At 41.9% G+C, this 20758-nt stretch overlaps 1 protein-coding gene across 5 annotated transcripts in view; it reads left to right on the top strand.

Annotated features, from left to right (window-relative positions):
• Positions 1-20758, top strand: part of MEIS1 (Meis homeobox 1) — a 148438-nt gene that overhangs the window by 25245 nt on the left and 102435 nt on the right. For all 5 annotated transcript variants that reach the window (XM_088841293.1, XM_055400802.2, XM_055400801.2 and 2 more), the window contains one exon: positions 4601-4712. In XM_088841293.1, coding sequence (XP_088697419.1) covers positions 4601-4712 — 112 coding nt within the window. The remainder of the gene's footprint in view (positions 1-4600; positions 4713-20758) is intronic.

Raw genomic sequence — 20758 nt, 5'->3', positions numbered from 1 at the left:
AACTCTTTTAACTAGGGAATAATTTGAATTGAATTCTTTAATGCTGGGAAGGCCTCAACAAGAACAGTAATCACTGAGGTGAAAGATGAGAGAAATGGATAAGACTTGATGACTGATGTGAAGAAGTTGGTGAGAGAGAGCAAGAGGGAGAAGGGTGTCATGCATGGTTCTCATGGATGGTTTTATAGCATAGATGGATGGGATTATATATACATCCACTGGGATCAAGAACAAAGAAGACTGAGTCAGAGGTTGGTGGGGAGATGAAGAGTTTAACTTTGGACTTGTTAAGTCCTTTGCATGGAGATCATTTCACAAGGAACTGGGCATACAAGTCTAAAGCCCAAAGAAGATATCCAGAGACACAAAGTTCATAGCGTAGGGATGACACCTCACATCACAGTCATGAAAGGAACCGTCTAAGGAAAACATGGAAAGTGATACAAGAACCTCCCTGAAGGATGTCCAAAATTAAGGTGTAAATGGAAAAAGGAATCATGAAGGGAAGAAGAAGGTAAAAAAGCTACTTTGTCTGTTGGAGTGTCAGTGGAACAGTCATTAGTGAATGACTCAGTTTAGTTCTGAAGTGCTGGACTGTATGTTCGTGTTCTCTAAGTACTGAGTCCTGAGTGTGCGTGATACACTGTGCTGAGAACAGGAAAGAACAAGATGGAGAAGATTCTGACTCCATCCCTGGCCTGGAGGAGCCTGTAGTTAAGGAGGCTGTTGCTTCAATTTTACTACTAGATACCAGTACAGTTGCCTTATCAATAAAAAATACCACTTGAAGTTTAGCTTATTATCACTTGAAAAACCTTCTTTCAAACATTCTTGAGAAGTGGTAGAAGGAATGGGAGTGTTCAAGCTGTTGAAGAGAGAAAAAATGGGGAGAATCACAGACTTGCTTGCATATTGAAAATGGCTGTCTTCTGGTGGCCCCAGAACTAGACAAGCCAGGCATGGGAATCAAACTGATTTCCATATTGTGTGATATATTTATACATTGATGATGTCATCTGACAGAGAATGAGATGGTTGGATGGCATCATCGACCCAGTGGATGTGAGTTTGAGCAAACTCCAAGAGATGGTGAAGGGACAGGGAAGCCTGGCGTGCTGCAGTCCACGGGGTCGCAAAGAGTTGGACAAGACTGAGTGACTAAACAACAAGAACTTTCTGTTGGAGGGAAGCCCCTAGCTAGCTGCCTCCGTTTATGACACATGAAATTATGTCTGGAGGACTATTGACCTTCAGTGTCCGTTAGAATGTAGACTTTGTGATGTTCAGTGTCTTTCCAGCCCTGGTTTTTCTACCTAGCCCTGTGAAAATTGAGATAAATTATTCTTAAACTTTTAAAGAATCACATACCCCTTTGAGAATCTGGTGAAAAGTTATGGACATTATACCCAGGAGGGAAAAACCCAAGTATGTACATAATACAATTATTGTTAATATAAGACCCCCAGCTGAAGTCTTATATAGGAGGTCCATGGACTTTAGATTAGGACCCCTTGTCTTAATGGATTTCTAATAAATGAGAACTTAGACATTGCTTACTCTGAAATTATGTACCTTGAAGAAAAAGGCTCTTTGGGACTTAATTTAGAATGATGACTAAGGTTTGCTATACATCTAATGCAATGCATCATTGATTTTATTCTGTCAGCCTTACTTTACAAGTGGCCCCAAGCAACTCACAGCTTCACAGATATATGGACATGATCAAATACACATTTTATTTTAAAAATAATAAAGATGTTCTTTGGTGTAACTGCGTATAGTCACGGAAATATGTTATTGTAACTGAGCTTCTCTGGTAGGTGGATTTGGTGGAAGTTCTTTCTGATTAGGTCCGTCTTGCATATTTGTACTGGAAGACTTCATGAGCTATTTCTGATACTTAGACTTTAATCACGCTTAATGAACTGAACTAAGCATAATTCTTGTTCTGTTTTGGTAACCTTGTGGATTTCTCCTAATGCTTAGTTTTGTATGACTACCCCGTTCTTGAAATGCTAATACCCCAAATGCTAATTGAAGGGAGGACCACAGAAGTTAGATTTCCTTGCAGAGAAGTGCATTCAGGTTTCTCAGGCCTTACCAGAATAGCAAGGCTGTGAGAAGAATGATATTAGGTGGAAAAGATTGGCTCCTACCTTTGGTGAGCACACAAATTTAAACATATAGGTTGCACAAAATTTGGATAAACTGAGGTGGAATCCAACATTTCTTGCATGAATGCCTGTATAATGTGGCGATAGCTGTGAGAAAAGAGGAGCCTGGCATCTAAGACCCAACACAATGAAAATGCAATGAATCGGAATGCCTCACAGATCATAGCGGAATCAGAATTTCCAGCAAGGAAAATCTTTTCATGGTGAATTAAGTGGTGGATGAAGAAAAATGGTGATGAAAAAAGGTAGGCACAGATCACAAACACTGGGCTCAGGGCTCACTGCTGAAGATTTAAGAACCTTAGCTAAAGCTATGCAGAATAGAATGTGGAAAATTGAATTTACTAAACAATTAAGCATTGAATTAATCTACATCCTGCACAGTAGAAAAGTGGGGGAGGGAGCAGAGCAGAGTTGAATAAATCAGTGGAGCTCATTAAAAGATAGTGAATATATCAGGTCTGTTGTAGCATAGAGGAGGACAGTTTCCTGTGTAACACGGAATCATTCTTTGGTTCGAAGTCACCTTTCTGGAGTCCCAGTCTTAATCAGATTAACAAACATGCTTCTGATGAGGTTAGTCTGTTGCTCTGTATTTCAGCTTGTTATCACTAGCTTTTCTATTAATTACAAGTCAGATCACCAGTCCACAATAGTAGTGAGGGACAACATAAATAAAATGAGTGTGCCCAGGAGATGTCACTTGCAGGATCTCATGCATCCTGAAACTCCCACGGGTTCCTGCAGCCTCCCACATGCCTTGCTGGTCTTTTGTTCAATTACAGTTAATGCAATAGTTTGCCATTTTCTCCTTCTAATTATATTTTCAAGTGGGATTTGTAGCACATAGAAAAACATCCTTTTACATGTTGAGACACCGGGGTTTTGTGCCTGGCATTGTCTGTCCCCTGGGTGCTGTACCATTCTTTCTGCAGTGCTCTGAATAAACAAGTCCCCCTTTTAGAGCTGCAGTTGTACAAACTGAAAATTTATGCATTAACTGTTTGCATTCTGAGCATGTGTTCCAGATTACGTCTTACAGCATTCTTCTGGCAAGCTACAGAATGCGTGTTTGTCAGAAGCGTTTCTTTCACAGTTCACATATCTTTCAATCACAGAATCGGCAGATCAATTAGCACTGTTTTTTAGAATATGCATACATGGTTGAATCAAACATACAAGTAGGCGCGTATCTTTCTGTGACTTTATTTCATTTTGGGGGCTTCCATAATCTTCTGGCCAAGATGATCTAGTAGGTCGCAGGCAAGCATCCCTTTCAGGAACAGTGAACCTCTTCCTTCAACTCTGGTCTATCATGCCTCTTAGATGGCAATCTTTACTTTTCTTTCCCTGGATGTCTGAAACATTTTGACCTGCTCAGTTTTTCTCATTTCCTCTGGGATGTGGAATTACTTTTTGAGAAATAAGCAAGGGGCCCTTTGGTTTTGTTAGGTGTATTTAAAGTGTTGGGAGGGTCAGTAACTTTACTACTACACAGTCATGAACCATGACATTCAATGACCGAAACGATATAGACATATTTTACATACAAGATCATCATGCTGTCCCACTGATAATCTTGAAGACAAATATCCCTTCCTAGCCAAGAATCTGCTTTCTACTTTGCATCATTCCTACTATGCAGGATGACTGGTGACTCACAAGGCTGTTTTTTTGAAAGCTAGCACTGAAAGCTAATTAAAATCTTTTCTGGGTGATAACAGGAGATTTGGGAGAAGAGTCACCGTGATTGTTTTCCCCAAGAATTTAATTTACAGCCAGTTTTTTTTCCTATCTTAATGTTACTTTCAAATGCACCCAGTGATAAGAAGCAACATCTGTTTTCCCCTCAATAGTACAAGAAGGCTCGGCATGGGGCTGAGTGTACACAGTCCATGTGAACCTATTGTTATTCTCATTTCTTTTTTGTCCCTGTGCCTGGTCCATTTGCCATGTACCATCCGGCAAACAGCTGACACATACAGCTATTATGGACCCTGGCCTAATTGTGAGGTCTTAAAAGCTCTGCCATGTTTGTCTTCTAGGATGAATCAGAAGCCTCTGCTCAGCACAGTGCTGCAGACCACCACTCTCATTTTGCATTTTTAGAGTAGCAGACTGTTGTGCCAGGGGGTTGGTGGATGTTAAAAATATAGTCAGCATGAAGAACAACGTTTCCTCCTCCCCTTCTTTGCCTGGAATGATCTTGCTTTCCTTAGTAATAAAGCATGCCGTTACTTATGCTTAACTATCGGTAGATATTAATTTAGTTTTGAAGCAGAGGTTGGCAAATTTTAGATGCTCCAGTGGAGCTCTGAGCTGGCACCATTGGTGAAGGGGGATGGGGAAGATGGTGGAGTTGTCCATTCCAGCTCTCCACCATCAACAGACCACTCTATTCAGATGTCTGCTTTGTGCCCCCACAGCCCTCTTGGAACAGAGATCATGATGACACAGCATCCACCCGCTCAGGAGGAACCCCAGGCCCTTCCAGCGGGGGCCACACGTCACACAGTGGGGATAACAGCAGTGAGCAAGGTAGGAGAGCTGTTCTTGATTCTCTTGCTATTTGTGTCATTTCCCAGGGTTGAAAAATTAGAAATGTCTAGTGAGTGACTCTTTATACAATTTTTCCTAGAATGTAAACCCTGTATAATATGAGAACTGGTTCATCTTATCTTATTCCCCACCCCCACCCCAATCCCCTTCTTCTTTCTCTGCCATTCAAGCTACCTAACTGCTTGTCACCTGGCCACCTTTACAAAACAGGGTCAGTGAATTGAGATGAAAGAAGCTGACTAGACGTTTGAATGTGTGAAAATAGCATGCCACGAATACCCTGCTATAGAAATTTAAAAAGTTTATTATTACTTTCCGTTAGAGGCTTTTCGAGAGATCGTGAGGAAACATCCTCTAGGATTCCAATTGAATGATATCTTAAGATGCTTAGGAGGCAGTGGGCCTTTCAGGAACCATGTTGGGCTTTTCTCTTCACTGGGTTGAAGCCATTTTTCCAGACTTACTTATTTGGATCTCTTCAGTGCTTGACTTCGTGGCAAAGTCAGGCTAGAGGGAATTAGGATGAGATGGAAAGCAACAAAATCAATTTCGTCACTGTGGTTCTTGGAGTGCACATACCTGTGTGTACTTGGGTGCCCATGGATGTGCATGTCTGACTGTCACTGGTGGGAGATAAAGTTTAAACATAAAGTTCAGCTTCAGCAATAAGGTGAACGAGGATTTAAATGTCTTGTACTGCTTTTGATGAGACCTACTGCAGGGGATTTTGTGTTCAATTCATGCAACCAAAGTTTAAAAGAGTATTCTCTCCCTGAATATAAAAAGACGGCTTTATTGAGGTTTACTCTGGGCCCACAGTAGGTACATACTTTTAAAATCGGCTTTTATGATCATGTTTCACTGGAGTGTTGTTACCCAACAAAATAATTTTGTTTTCTAACCAAACCGGGCTATGCAATTAGAATTGCAACGTCTGCAATGAATTGAACATGATTAGTTTGACAACGCGAAACTTTCTCTGGTGGCTCAGATGGTAAAGCATCCGCCTCCCATGCAGGAGTCCTGGGTCAAGAAGATTCCCCTAGAGAAGGGAATAACAGAAACAGGAAAGTCCTTTCTTGGGAGGTGGGTACATGTATGCTATTTGGACTGGGAATAACTTCTACGCATAGAATTATAAGCATTTGAGATATTTTATTGTTCAGAGAGAAGTTGCTGACATCATCACAACTCTAAGTCTAGTAAAAATGGAGCCTGGAATAGTAAACTTGTTCAGAGCTGAGACAGAAACAGGTAACCTCTGACCTCTGCCTTTTACTGCAGAATTATATGCAGCATAAATCCACAGGGCCTCTTTCCTTTCAAGTGTGGGTATGTATACATTATGGTGTCACTGTTCACAGTGCTGTAGTTAAGGTGAGGTCAACATTTCCATAGAAAGCCCTACTTTCAGAATTCAGCTTGTACCATGAATTTTCGAAAGGTGTAAGTGGAATCTCAATTCTTTCTGCTGTGCTCCAAAGTTGCTATGTGGGGTCATAGACTAGTGTTTCATTTGTTTGTTTCTTTTTCTTTTTTTCATGTCTTGCTTTTTTAAAAAGAATTTATCACCCAGCAGGCCCCTAGTTTAGCTGCTACTTTGAAGGATGTAAACTGCTACAATGTATTTTAATTTAAAACAGAAACATCCTCAGATACAAAGATTTTCAGAGGACAAGTTCCCCATCCCAATCTTCCTGTTTGACGCATCAGAACAAGGAATCAGGAATTTCTCAGGTTCATTTCTCCTTCAATGAGTGTCCTCCAAAGGCCAGTATAATAATGAATGTGATTGTAAGCCATATATCCTTCACATTACAGGAGTTTTCCATTCACATCGTTTCTCTTTGTTTTTTCATATAAAAACCACCAGCTTGTTTTTCTTTTTAATGCATTTTCACATAAATTGTCTCATTCAAATAGAACCTGTGGAAAACAATCATGCAGTCCTGGGCGGTAGATAAAACAGGTCTAGCCCATTCGACAGATGAGGAACAGGAGGTTGGATGAGCTGGGCAGTTTGCTGAAGCTTTTCCTGATTATTTTTTTAAGACTCTTCTCATCATGCCCTCTTTCTAGCAAAGAAGTAAAGTCACTTATTTCCACAGTCATCATGGGAAGGCTTTTGGTGCTGATCACACACACACCCCCATGACTCCGCCCACCAGCTGGACCACAGAGGTGGTAGGAGTCGCACCTTCTCTGCCCTCTGCCCCTCCCCACAGGCTCTCCTGGGCAGTGAGATTTATTCCCTGCTAAATGCAGAATGATGCCTGGAAGTGTTGCTTCAACAACTTCTGTGCATTTCCATGCCAACCACGACCCTTCTCAGCTCTTTTTTTATTTTCTTCCATCCTTGGGACCTGTGGAGCTGGATCTTTGTGCAGCCTTCAGATTAGCTGCACACAGTGGCTTTCCCGTGTTCTCCTGTCTGCCTTTTCTGGCAGGCATGGATGTGTAAGCTGTGCCAGCATTTGGCCTGTAGTGCATGTCCTAAATAGTTATTTACACAGTTTGAGTCCATTTTAGTCAACTGGGTAAATAACAGCCCTCTTCAAAAGATTTATAAATCCATAAATATGTCTTTATACATACCCAATAGACAGAAATAACTCAATCTGTCAAGAACATATCTAGAGAGGTGTTTCCCCCACAGACGGGAGTAATACATATTTTAAAACTTTCTCTACTATATTATTTGTACTGCATTTCTTTTTCCCTTATTCGTTTTCAATGTTTGCCACTTTATTATGGCACCCAAGGTACAAAAAAAGAGAAAAAAAAAATCCCCTAGGCTTTGATCTTCTGTTAAACAACCTTGTCTGCAGTGCAAGGTAGGCATGTGACAGACTCTCAACTGAGCCCTGTTCTTTCGGACTTGCAAAGTAAAGAAAAGAAAATCAGTCATCCAGGAAATCATAATGTTCTGACAGATTTCAAAATACATTAACAATTCCTAGTAAAGAGTTCCAGCGGTTTGAGGAATTTTGAGAACCTGATAATTAGACAAATAAGTGAATCTTGTGAGGAGTTGACAGAGGAGTTTTAGTTGATAGAGGAGTTTTAGTCTACATTTTAACCTAAGCATAAAGTACAGAATCCAATGCTGGTCATTCTGAAAAGAATATACATGAGGTATATAACCAAGAAGATGCCAGCGATACTCTTCTTTTTTGGGGATTTAGTGTTTATTCATGATTTACTCAGAGGTAAAGAATCCTCCTGCAATGCAGGAGATGTGGGTTCAATCCCTGTGTCAGGAAGATTCCCCTGGAGGAGGAAATGGCAACCCCACTCCAGTGTTCTTGCCTGGAGAATCCCCATTGACAGAGGAGCCTGGAGGGTTATATTCCTAGGGGTTGCAAAGAGTCAGATGTGTCTGAAGTGACTGAACATGCACGCTTGATTTATGAAATATATCTCTTCCCCAACTCAAATTATTCATCATGGCAACTCTTCTTATGGCATCTACATTCATTTCATATTAACACCTGTGGTCCCTTGCAGGAAATTGATTGTTCAATAGTGAAGCGCCTTTAAATGGGCATTTATAAGGAAGGCCTAACATTTGTATTTGGTTGGGGGTTTCAGCTGCTGTGGCTGCAGCATTGATTTTTGTCTACTTTTTAACTTTCCTCAAAGCTTGTCCAGAGATATGAGATTGGATTCTTATTTTTGCCCTGTCGATGATTTGCTATTTTTCCCATTTCAGAAGAGACAGAAGGAGAGCTCAGAAATCTTGAAATGAGTCACTGTCAGCCACCTCCAGAATCTTGGTCTCTTGCCTTTGTAACTGCTTTAGGATGTGGTGTTTTCAGGACATAAGACGACACATTGGCAGATCCTGGGCTCTTTCATGTGTCTTTTTTATCCTACTGGGTGTAGCTGCCCTACTGATCGTAATCAGGGTCTATTCTAGTAAGCATGTGGTTTGGACAGGGAGAACACCAAGCAAATCTGGTGCTTTCTTCATGGATTTTTTCTCCCACTGCTCCCCTCGCTCTGGGGCTCCCCTGGTGGCTCAGATGGTAAAGAATCCTCTTGCAATGCAGGAGATCCGGGTTTGATCCCTGAGTTGCGAAGATCCCCTGGAGGAGGGCATGGCAACCTACTCCAGTATTCTTGCCTTGAGAATCCCCACAGACCGAGAAGTCTGGCGGTCTACAGTCCATGGAGTCACACAGAATCGGACATGACTGAGCGACTAAGCACAGCACAGCAAACCCCCACCACCACCCCAGGGCTTCCAGAGCACCCTTAGCTGTGCTTATACATTTTGAGTTTGGGCAAGTCTCCTTTTGGGGTTGAAAGTCAAGAGAGATGAATACATGATAGCAATGAAATAATAAAATAACCCACTATGGGCTGTCAGTCAGTGTAGGTATTTCATCACTCATGTTATGGAGAAGGTCACCGAGGTCCAGAGAGGCTGAGAGACTTACCCACAGTCACAGCCTGGCTGGTGGTACAGCAGGGACTTGAACCCATGCAGTCTGACTCCAGAGCCCAAGCCACTATTTGATGTGATCCTGGGATGTTACCTAGAAATGGGAAAACAGATCCTGCGAGGGCCATTCTCTCTGTTATCAATTCAAGGACTCTGCCTCCTAGTGCCTGCCCTGGGCCTGGTCCTCCTGTCTGTAATCGGGTGATGGAGCTGTGAATGAAACAGAATCAGCGTTAGCTTCAGGGAGGTTCTACTCTGCTGGGGACTGAGAATCCAGTTTTGTGTGCTAAGCAGAAGGATGATTGAGCTCTTTACAGTGGAGCAGGAGGATTGATATGATTAATTTGTGTTATGTATGAAGAGCCTCCACCATTGCACTCATTCAAAGATTTATTGACTTGAGAAGAGGAGCCTAGAAAACAAGTAAGGACATTTCTCTCGCAGAACATTTCCCACTTCAAGCTCATCTCATTTTCCTCTTTTGTGAGGAGAAAGAAAAAGTCTGATTTCTACACTGAAATTTCACGTGAAACATTTCAACCCCAAAGAACTTCGCTGGTCTCTCGAATTTTTCTAAAACCCACTCATGAACTTCTTTGGGGGCCAGGGCTCAGATCAACAATGGTACCTTTGCTCCCACCAAAAAATGCAAAATCAGGATGTTTCTTTAAAGAGGAACCATTGAGAAGCACTGCTGTTTCTTTACAATAATGTATCAGTAGTTGCGAGTGCCTCCCACTGCCCCTCCCCCCTGCACACCAGCTTTTGTAGGCGTTCAGGCAACCTATAGGCAGAAGGCAATTCCATTTATTATTGAAGAGAATTTGGAGGCAGTCATTTCAGACCTGTGAAGCCAGCAGGCAGAGCTGGGTGAGAGCAGGGCGGGGGGCAGCAGGCGGGTGGAGTGGAGAGAGGGAGGTAGGGAAGGGCCACATTTTGTTCCAGATGACTAAGCAACGGTTTATATACCCGCTCGCCTTTTTTACATGAAGAAGAAAAGTAATAACAGCCCAAACCCGAGTATTTGAAACAGTCAGCTGTCTGATGAATAATGGGGTAGGTGGGAAGGAGCTCTCTGATTGGATGTCTTAATGAGCAATTTCGCACAGAGTTTGGGCTGCAGTTCCCCTTGACCTTTGCCCTTTATTGACCAAACTGACACTTCATTTTTCACATACTTCCAATTATGGCTTGGCTCAAGTGTTGCCCTCCCTCCTTTATTTCTTTCCTATGGACAACTTGAGAGTAGTTGAGGCCACAGAAGATATTTTAATTTGAAAAACTACTGTAGCAACTCAGGTTTAGGATATAATCTGTAATCTGCAGTTTTTCAGATGAAGACACAAAGTAAATACTGCTTGTTTTGAAACAGTTTTATTTTCTGTCTTTTTTTAATCCCAATTTATTTTATAAACAAAATAGTTATAATAATCTAAGCACCCTGAAAAGAAAGAAAAATGTCTAAAAAAGTAGACTTTTTTTTTCTCATTTATTTGTCTGTTGGTCCAGGTGACTTAAATGATCTTATATTTGTTCACACTTACTTCTTAAGCCTTGTTCTTCTCCAGGAATGTCTTCTATTTCAATAGCACTAGAATGCATTTTGCAAAATACACTTTGGTGAGAAAAGTAGAATATAATTGTGATCGCAGGCCTTAGCCCTTGGGCCACTGCTGCCCTGAGTCGTGCTTCAGTTACATTTAATGTTGACTGCAAATTCAAATGTGGTGTTTGCTTGCAGTGGCAGGCAGAACAGGAAAATGATTTCCTGATGGGAAAAGTCAGGTGTAAAAAAAGAAAGGGGAAGTTATTACACTCTGCCAATCCATGTTATCAAAAAGTTCCATATTACTAACTTATCAAATATGTTGAATTAGATGTATGGACAGAGAATTGTTTTTTCCCAAGAACACCCTGTACTCTAATCACCTTACATTTATTGACTCATCAAATGTGAATAACTGTTTTCCGTTCTCCATTTGCTTGACTTCAGGCATCATGAAAGCAGCTTGTCTTTAAACAAAGAAAAATAACTGCATAATCTAAAAGGCATAACTGTTTGTTTAGGGACATGAACTTGGCCACGAGTATTTTCACAGAAAGTGCATATTCTCACTAAAACCAGGGGTACATCCCTAGTGAACTTGGTCATTCTTTTTCATCTTAACTGAAAAATTCATTTGAAATTATTTACTCCCAAATAGATTTCCCTCTAATACAAAAGTATGTGTTGCAAAGTGGATGAAGTGTTACCTACTTTATTATGTAGCCCTGTGGCATATCCATGGCATATTTTTACTATAATATGGTAATAAAAGAATATGTAAAAGGCAGACAAAGGTTCTGTCTTTTTCTGTAAGGTGACCTCTGTTACCAAGTAACTGCTTTACTTATGAGCTTATTAAAAACTCAAAAAATGAGCTTTTCATACTTCAGAGGCATTGATGTGAAAATGAGCTGTCCTGTGAGTAGTTTTCTTGATCATTTTTAGAACAATTGATTAGCCAAAGAGCTCCTGTCATTAGTTGACATTGACTGATAGCAATTTGTCACAAGCTCTGAAGGTCAGCTAGACAGTTGGAGTTTCAGCCTGCCTTTGATTGACCTTTACAGAATCCATCCTCACGTGACTGGGTTTGAATGGGCCTGACCCTCGATTGGAAAAGACAGGACATTAGTCAATAGGCTCATTTCGTATATTTTCTGTTGATTGCTCATTTTTATTTATGTGTGAACTCAAGGTCTGGATAGCTTATCAAATTTTGTACTCTGGTTTTTGAAATTTAAGAAGCGTGATACTTGTTAAGTATGGCCTGAAAACCACAAGTCTGTTTTCCCTCTGGTTTGCAGTGTTACAGAACACTCAGTATGTAATGTAGACTTTGCTTCTGATACTTGCTATGTCACCTGTGCAGATTCTGGGATTTTTGTTGCCTTTGATGGATTGAAATTTTGTTTTTGTTGTGTTGGTTTCTTAAGAAATACCAACTTCAGTGTGACTTGTAGGACTTCTGAAATTATACCCCAATTCTCTGACTTTCAAGAATTAATGACATTGGTCTCTCAAGAGTCTTTTGTGATTTTTTAAAATAAAAAATGAGTAGTGAAGAATTCTATGAATGCTGATGTTTTGTCAACTCATCAGGAAGTCCTGCAAGCCAGAGGGTATGGAAACATTTTAGAAAGGTGTCTTCTTTACAATTTCACTTTGTCTACTGAAGGTTAGAGAAAGCTTTTCTGACTGTAACAACGCTGGCCTCTCAGTGAGAATGGGGTGTGATACTTTCTGTTGTAGTGGACCTGGAAGTTAATGGTTAGTTCTTTCTTCCCAAAACTGTGAAGTGTTTTTCAAAAACATATCTCATATAGAAGAATATATTCCACATTTGTATTAATAACATGCATTTTATTGCCTTGTGTAAATAATAAAAGGGTCACCTGTGCTTTCAAAACTCAGATATTAGTGTGTAATTATGTAATTCAGTTTCCAAATAAGGCCTTTCTTTTCTCTTATTCTCTTTCACTTTCCCTTTTCCTCTTGATTCTGCATTGAGTTTTAAACTGTAAGCAATAACTTGCTTTTCAGGTCCATCCTCCTAGGCATTCTAAGGCCACCACATACAGCCTGGCACAGCTGAAACATGTGTTTCAGTTTCTACTATAGAAAATAAACCAGGAGAGAATCCATTGTCCCTGGTAGTGGCTTCTTTACAAGGTGTCATTCTTGGCAAGGCTGCAATGAGGAAGTTAATTTTAGGGAAGCATCCATTTAATATAGCCCAAGGAGCTAAAAAGAGTTTAAAATTGTAATCACTTCTTGCAGATGAGCCAGAATATGATCACAAGTTGTATTTAAGGGGAGACATGTAAATTTATACATTTCAGTCAAGTCATTAGAACTAGATTAAGCACTTACTGGATGGAAGGTGCCCTGTGTGAGGCTATTAAATTGAGTAGGTCATAGTATTTGCCCTCAGGAAGCTCATGTGTGCTGCCAAGAGCGTTAAGCCTATGGAGGTGAAATAGTCACTAAATACTGAATATTCTTAGGAAGCTATGAGTGTATGTATTTCACAACATACCAGTGACCCAGATACACTGAACTCTGTGGCCAAGGATGTTGACTGAAACACAAAGCGGATGGGATTTGTCCTAACTGGCAGAGGGACACTTCTACCTTGATCCTCAGACTGCCATGTAAGTTCAGTATCTCTGGGGCCCTGTGAGGCCAACTGTGATCCATAGTCCCCTCCTGGGAACTTGGCCCAAGTGGCCACCAAGGGTCTCTGCTATTTGAACCAGTGGGTTCATCATTGCTTTCTCAATCTTTATTCACATCAGCTGATTCCTACTGATCTTCTTCAGGGAATCTTGACACTTTGAAGGGGAGAAGATCCCTTTGGCAGTTTGGTGAAGTCAATGAATCCCTTGTCAGTAATATTTTTATTAATGCACAAAATCAAATACATAAGATTATGAGGGAAACTATATTGAAATCCAGTTATCAGAATATTTTAAAAAACAAATTGCAATATAATGATGTAAGTTTCTTGTTTTAATATGCATTAAATAATGAAGTCTAGCAATAATTCTATTGTCTACCACATTTTTGAAATAGTGATAAATGTAAACAGTGTCTTAAGATATTTATAACAACTATATTAGGATATGTTATTATGATTTCCATAGGTGACAAAGTCACAGGGCCTACTAATAGTTCTGTGCTTTGTGCCTACCTAGATGCACACTCGGAGAAGGCAATGGCAAGCCACTCCAGTACTCTTGCCTAGAAAATCCCATGGATGGAGGAGTCTGGTAGGCTGCAGTCCGTGGGGTTGCTAGGGGTCGGACACGACTGAGTGACTTCACTTTCGCTTTTCACTTTCACACATTGGAGAAGGAAATGGCAACCCACTCCAGTGTTCTTGCCTGGAGAATCCCAGGGACAGGGGAGCCTGGTGGGCTTCCATCAATGGGGTCACACAGAGTCAGACACGACTGAAGTGACTTAGCAGCAGCAGATACACACTTGAAATAAATACTCATTCCAGTTAAAGTTTATTGAGAATAAAAGATTAATTTTTTTCCCTCCCAAGTACTTAAATCTTCTGAATTCTAAACCATGGATCCCCTTGGGGAAGTCCAGGTTAAAAACTTCTTTGTTAATTTGTGTCATCTGTAGGAAGTTTTCTGTGAACCCCCAGATTGGAGGAAGTGACCCTCTTTTATGCTCTCAGGGTATCATGTGTCTTATCCTTTCTCATAAATGCATATGTGTATATCAGTTCAGTTAAGTTCAGTCGCTCAATCATGTCCAACTCTTTGCAACCCCATGAATCACAGCATGCCAGGCCTCCCTGTCCATCACCAACTCCCGGAGTTCACTCAAACTCATCTCCATCGAGTCGGTGATGCCATCCAGCCATCTCATTCTCTGTCGTCCCCGTCTCCTCCTACCCTCAATCCCTCCCAGCATCAGACTCTTTTCCAGTGAGTCAACTCGTCGCATGAAGTGGCCAAAGTATTGCAGTTTCAGCTTTAGCATCAGTCCTTCCAATGAACACCTAGGACTGATCTCCTTTAGAATGGACTGGTTGAATCTCCTCACAATCCAAGGGACTCTCAAGAGACTTCTCCAACACCACAGTTTAAAAGCATCAATTCTTCAGTGCTCAGCTTTCTTCACAGTCCACCTCTCACAGCCATACATGACCACGGGAAAAACCATAGCCTTGACTAGACAGACCTTTGTTGGCAAAGTAATGTCTCTGCTTTTTAATATGCTATCTCGGTTGGTCATAACTTTCCTTCCAAGGAGTAAGCATTTTTTAATTTCATGGCTGTAATCAGCATCCACAGACAAATACACACACACACACACCACACACACAGACACACACCACACACACACACACATACATATTTTCAGGTCCATCCTCCTAGGCATTCTAAATATATGTGTGTGGGGAGGGGGTGGGGGGCTTCCTTGGTGGCTCAGTGGTAAAGAATCCGCCTGCAATGCAAGAGACATGAGTTCAATCCCTGAGTCGGGAAGATCCCCTGGAGAAGGAAATGGCAGCCCGCTCGAGTATTCTTGCCTGGGAAATCTCATGGACAGAGGAGCCTCGTGGCCTACAGTCCATGGGGTCACAAAAGAGTTAGAGACAACTAAACAACAACAACATAAATTTTTGGCCACACCATGCAACATGCAGGATCTTAATTCCCTGAGCAGGGATCAAACCTGCACCCCTAGTCTTAACCATTGGCCCTCCAGGTAAGTGCCTCCTTTCTCATGTATTGAAATGAAACATTCATGCATCAGCCTCCCCAAGGGATTATGTCTTCTTCATCTTTAACTCTCATGTGCCCAGCATAGTTATGGCACATGACCATTGATAGATAATTATTTGTTGAAGAGGATTGGGAACCCTCTTGTGCTTTCAAGCTTTCTGCACTACATTCTCCCAGGACTGATTTCTTCTGGGTACCAGGTAGCTAATTGCACATGATCATATCTGTCAAAATGTAAACAGATACCAAAGTCTTGCCTGTTCCCACCCCCAGAGAGGTGGTTTGACTGGGGCACTCAAGGAAAGATTCTATAGGTAGCTCTTTCAGAATTTGGTGGTAGACTGGGTTTGGGGATGTACCTTAAATCACAGCATCTGCCTAGTTGCTTGTTCTGCCTACTCCTCCTCTTAAGTTCTATCCTCTGGGCCTGAATGGGTTTCCAACAGAAGATGGCTGGGTACTGGCTGCAGCGTTTTGGTATCTTTTGAAGGACCTAGAGGTAACAGGTTAAGGATGAATTACAGGAGTAACTGTGTCGCCCTGGGAGAATGCTTTTATGTCTTGTGCTGTTCCCAGCAGCAGACATGATTCCATCCCCTGGGATGTGATATTTAGCTCTGCTCCTGAATTTATCTCTCTCCCTCATGACTGCTAGCACTAATTAAGGATAGTGGTAGAGGTTTTGGCTGTTGGCCTAGCAAAAACTAACCCAAACAGTAAATTTATGCCAAGCATTTTCCCTTAAAAGAGGTAGGCGTTGTCTCCCTTTTACATTGATTGGTCCCAGAAGTGTAGTTGATAAGTTGGGTTTTGCTCAAGTGTCTGGCTTTGTGGATTAGTTCAGTCTTGCAGATAATTTTCCGTAATTACTTAACCTAAAAGCATTCTGTTTGATTAGCACAATTAGCTTTGGTCTTCCCTGTTTACCAATATCAACCCATGTGTGTTCCCACCTAGACAAAACTCATCTTATTTCCTAAGAAAGAATGGAAGAGGCAGAACTTCTCCTACCTATCCCCACATCAGGAGAAGAAGGGAACAAGGCTCTATAATGCCAAAATTATCTTCAAAATTGTGTGTTTTTAAGAAAGAAGGGAAATAGATGGGACACATCATGGGAAATAGAAGGGGAAACAGTGGAAAGAGTGTCAGACTTTACTTTTTGGGCTCCAAAATCACCGCAGATGGTGACTGCAGCCATGAAATTAAAAGACGCTTACTCCTTGGAAGGAAAGTTATGACCAGCCTAGATAGCATATTAAAAAGCAGAGACATTACTTTGCCAACCAAGGTCCGTCTAGTCAAGGCTATGGTTTTTCCAGTGGTCATGTATGGATGTGAGAGTTGGACTGTGAAGAAAGCTGATCGCCGAAGAATTGATGCTTTTGAACTGTGGTGTTGGAGAAGACTCTTGAGAGTCCCTTGGACTGCAAGGAGATCCAACCAGTCCATTCTAAAGGAGATCAGTCCTGGGTGTTCATTGGAAGGACTGATGCTAAAGCTGAAACTGCAATACTTTGGCTACCTCATGCGACGAGTTGACTCACTGGAAAAGACTCTGATGCTGGTAGGGATGGGAGGCAGGAGGAGAAGGGGACTACAGAGGATGAGATGGCTGGATGGCATCACCGACTCGATGGACATGAGTTTGAGTGAACTCTGGGAGTTGGTGATGGACAGGGAGGCCTGGTGTGCTGTGATTCATGGGGTCGCAAAGAGTTGGACACGACTGAGCGACTGAACTGAACTGAACTGAAGAAAGAAGGAATTGAAAAGTCAGTATGGAAAACATTGTATTTGCCAATAGGCTTGTGGCTAGATCTTTAGCATTTGATTGGTTCTCTCTCTTTTTAAACATTTTATTTGTTTTGTTTGAATCTTCCCTTGAGTGCTCCCTTTTACAAGACACCTACGACAGCAGGACAGGTAAGACCCTGACACCCTTTTCTACTTTGATACATTAGGTGAAAAGGATATATCTTAATTATAGAATGTTTTTACATATTTTCCTTTTCATTCTGTGAAAGGATTTAAGGAAGGAAGCAGAAATATATAGTACATTATAAGATTCAAAAAAAGTAGATGATGAAATTAGAATGAAAGGAAAAAAAGTCATTCTTAAGAGAGTATCGAACATTATGAATTATAGGCTCATGTCCAATTGCTAGAAGTAGGCAGTTAATTTGGCTCTGAGCTTCCTAGCAGCCAAAGTGAAAAGTGAAATATAATTAGTTATGAGATTTAGAGCATCCTTGAAAGTGACTCAGAAGAATCTCTTTGACAGGCATTAGAACCCACATATCCTCACCCAGGTAATCCAGGAAGATGGCATAGGCTGATATCCTCGCAACACCTGTAGGACTTCTTTACATCTCCCTCAGCTCCCTAGCACAGTGCTGCAAATAGAGTAAGTGCTTGATCAATATTTCATTTATTTGTCTGGATGTCTGAATTTATATTCAGCCCATTCACATTTTAACTCCTTGGTATCTAAGCTAAGTTTGATTGCCGTGGCTGAAACAGATGACAGCTTGTCTTCATATGAACTGCAGTGCTGATTGCTTTGTGATGCCATGAGTGTCTTTCCCAGTTTCCGTCACCCTCTTCTGACCATTTTATGATGACCCAGCTCTGTTCTGCAGTCTTTTCTCCATGTACCTGGGGACAGGGATACAGGTGAGAATACTCTTGTCCTTCTGGTTGTTATCCTGTGAAATGAGGTCAGTGGATCTGGAGAGATTCAGATAGAAAGTGATTCAATCATGTCTGACTCTTTGCAACCCCATGGACTGTAGTCTACCAGGCTCCTCCGTCCATGGAATTTTCCAGTCAAGAGTACTGGAATGGGTTGCCATTTCCTTCTCCAGGGTATCTTTCTGACCCAGGGATTGAACCCAGGTCTCCCTCATTGCAGGCAGATACTTTATCATCTGAGCCACCAGGGAAGCCCCAATTCAAGATTCAGATAAGTGATGGTTAAAATGGAGATGCTGAGGGACTGAGCTGGGATACTGGGATGGTAAGATATGGTGGCCACAGTCTTTATGACTTCAGCCTGTAAAAATGGAGGGGATTGTGTGTTGTGAATATTTCATTTACCAAGCACTCAGAACATGTCCTCACATGAAAGGAATTGTCTTAGTGCCAATAAAAGGTATTGTTTGATATCGTGAATTTTAAGCTGATGACAGGAATGCTCCCAAAGCTAGAAAAGGTGAAGACAGAAGTTGTCCCATTCACCAACTTACTGAGTATTAATGGAATGTCCACTCTGTACCAGCCCTTTGCTAGATGTGAAAATTGAGAATGAGAGAGGCTACTCCAGGAATCAAGATGCCGAACATCCAGTGACAGAGCAGTTCACACAGGGCTGGTTAAGTCTCAAGATTCAGTGGACTCAGTGTAATTATGAAGCAGAGATGTGGCACCTAACAAACTGGCAAAGATGCAGTGACTGCCTCTCCCCAGCCTTCCACGGCAGGCAACATTAATCCATCACAGTGCCCTTTCTCATTGAATGAGACTTGGATGTGGGTCCATCTCAGCACTCCAGGCAACCACTGCCACCACCCCCAGAGTTAGCCCTGAGAGCCATCTACTTTCATTCCCAGTCTCCTACCCAGCTTCCTCAAGGGGAAGCTTGATATGGAAACTTGATGAAAACTTGATATGGATGGAGAAGCAGAAGGGCATGCGAGGCACAGAAATTAGTTTGTGTAGTGGCATGAAGGAAAGAGAAAGCATGACACTGTAGCTGGAGTCACACTCCAGCTCTCTGCTCACACAGAGAACATGGGAAAGGAGTCTGAGGTGAAGCCAACAGGGAGCAGGACCAGACCGCGAAGGGTCTTATACATTGCCTTAAGGGGTTGGGGAGCCGCTGAAAATGTTAGTGTTGTGTCCTGGGCAGATCTGAGTGAAGGAAGGACGCGTCGGGGGAAGGTTGGGGCCAGCTGGGGATGTGGGTCAAGTCAGAAGGAGGAGGCTCTGGAGAACTTTTGAGGAGGAGACTGGTCAGACTGAGTGGTGAGGGTGGAGGAGCTCAGCAGGGCCTGGAAGCAGGCCAAGTCTCAGAACACCGCTCTCTGGACCACAGGTCCCTTCCAGCACATTCCCTGTCTTCTCAGGGCAGCCTCCCTGGGGTAGGCTGGTCACTGTGGGGTATGGCTTCTCCCCCACACCCTGGCTGCATGTTCTTCCCACCCTTTCTGAGGGCAGCTCCTGGAAGCCCGGTCACCACCCTCTGCCGGCCTGCTTTCCCGCGGAGAAGGCTCTGGCTCCATGGTGACCAGGGGCTGCGTGGAAAGGAAGAGGCCAGCCAAGCTATCATGGGAATTTGGTGACTCATTTCATCAGCTTACTGCTCTGAACATGAGGTGACTTCCCCCTTTGCTTGACAGCTGATTGATGAGCATTTCCGCGGAGTAGATGCTTTGTTTCACAAGCCTTCGTGTTCATGGACTCTCAGTGGGTGCTAATCCTGTCTTTCCCCTTCCCAGACTGCTGAGCTTTCTTTTTATGTAGAATTTTCAAATTACCTGCCCACGACTTAATCGATTCCAGGATGGAAAATACTATACTCTTAACACTTGCTGATACAACTCAGTTCCACCCACTTTTTGCCAGAATGTTGAAGAATCCAGGATACTGTTTTTTAATACTGAAACAGTGTTTTCTTGACTCACAATCTGTCACCTGGTCCTTAGTGTGTCTACATTGAAAGTTGTCCTTTAAAATAATGTACCTCATTTTGTGCATCCAGAATTTTGTTTCACTGTTAGTTTTTACTTTCTTTCCCAGGATGTAGGTTTGTGTATTTTTAGAAAGATTGCCCATTACTTTGTTTCTAGATGTTCTGATGCTCTTGATAGGAAAGGAATCAGCTTTGGAAAACAATAATTGCTCCACTAAATGATGGAATGTTAATAAAAGCTACATAGCAAAGAGTGGAAGCATTCCTATAAGGTTCCAAGAATATTCCCTAAGCTTATTTTTCATAAGTGACAGTAGACAGGTTATGTGGGTCAAGTCATCATCCTAGATCATGGCTGTGGTCCTTAGATTTAGTTTCCACGTCTCAGGTAGAGGCAGTTGGTTTAACATGCCTTATTTTGCATCTGGAACAGATTCTATTTTTAATCTGTAAGTTGAATGTGGCGTGGAGCCATGTGCTGCCCAGATCCAAATGCATAACTCCTGTTGCTATCAGTGAGTTTCTTGATGGATTGGAAAGAAGTATTTATTCCAGATCTTTCTCTGCCTCTGTAGAATTAAACATGCTGAA

The sequence above is a fragment of the Moschus berezovskii genome, chromosome 11 (assembly GCF_049115385.1).
Source record: "Moschus berezovskii isolate FMDL1 chromosome 11, NW_MosBer_1.0, whole genome shotgun sequence".
In the NCBI taxonomy this organism is placed as follows: Eukaryota; Metazoa; Chordata; class Mammalia; order Artiodactyla; family Moschidae; genus Moschus; species Moschus berezovskii.
This window is presented reverse-complemented; position numbering and strand designations above follow the sequence as displayed.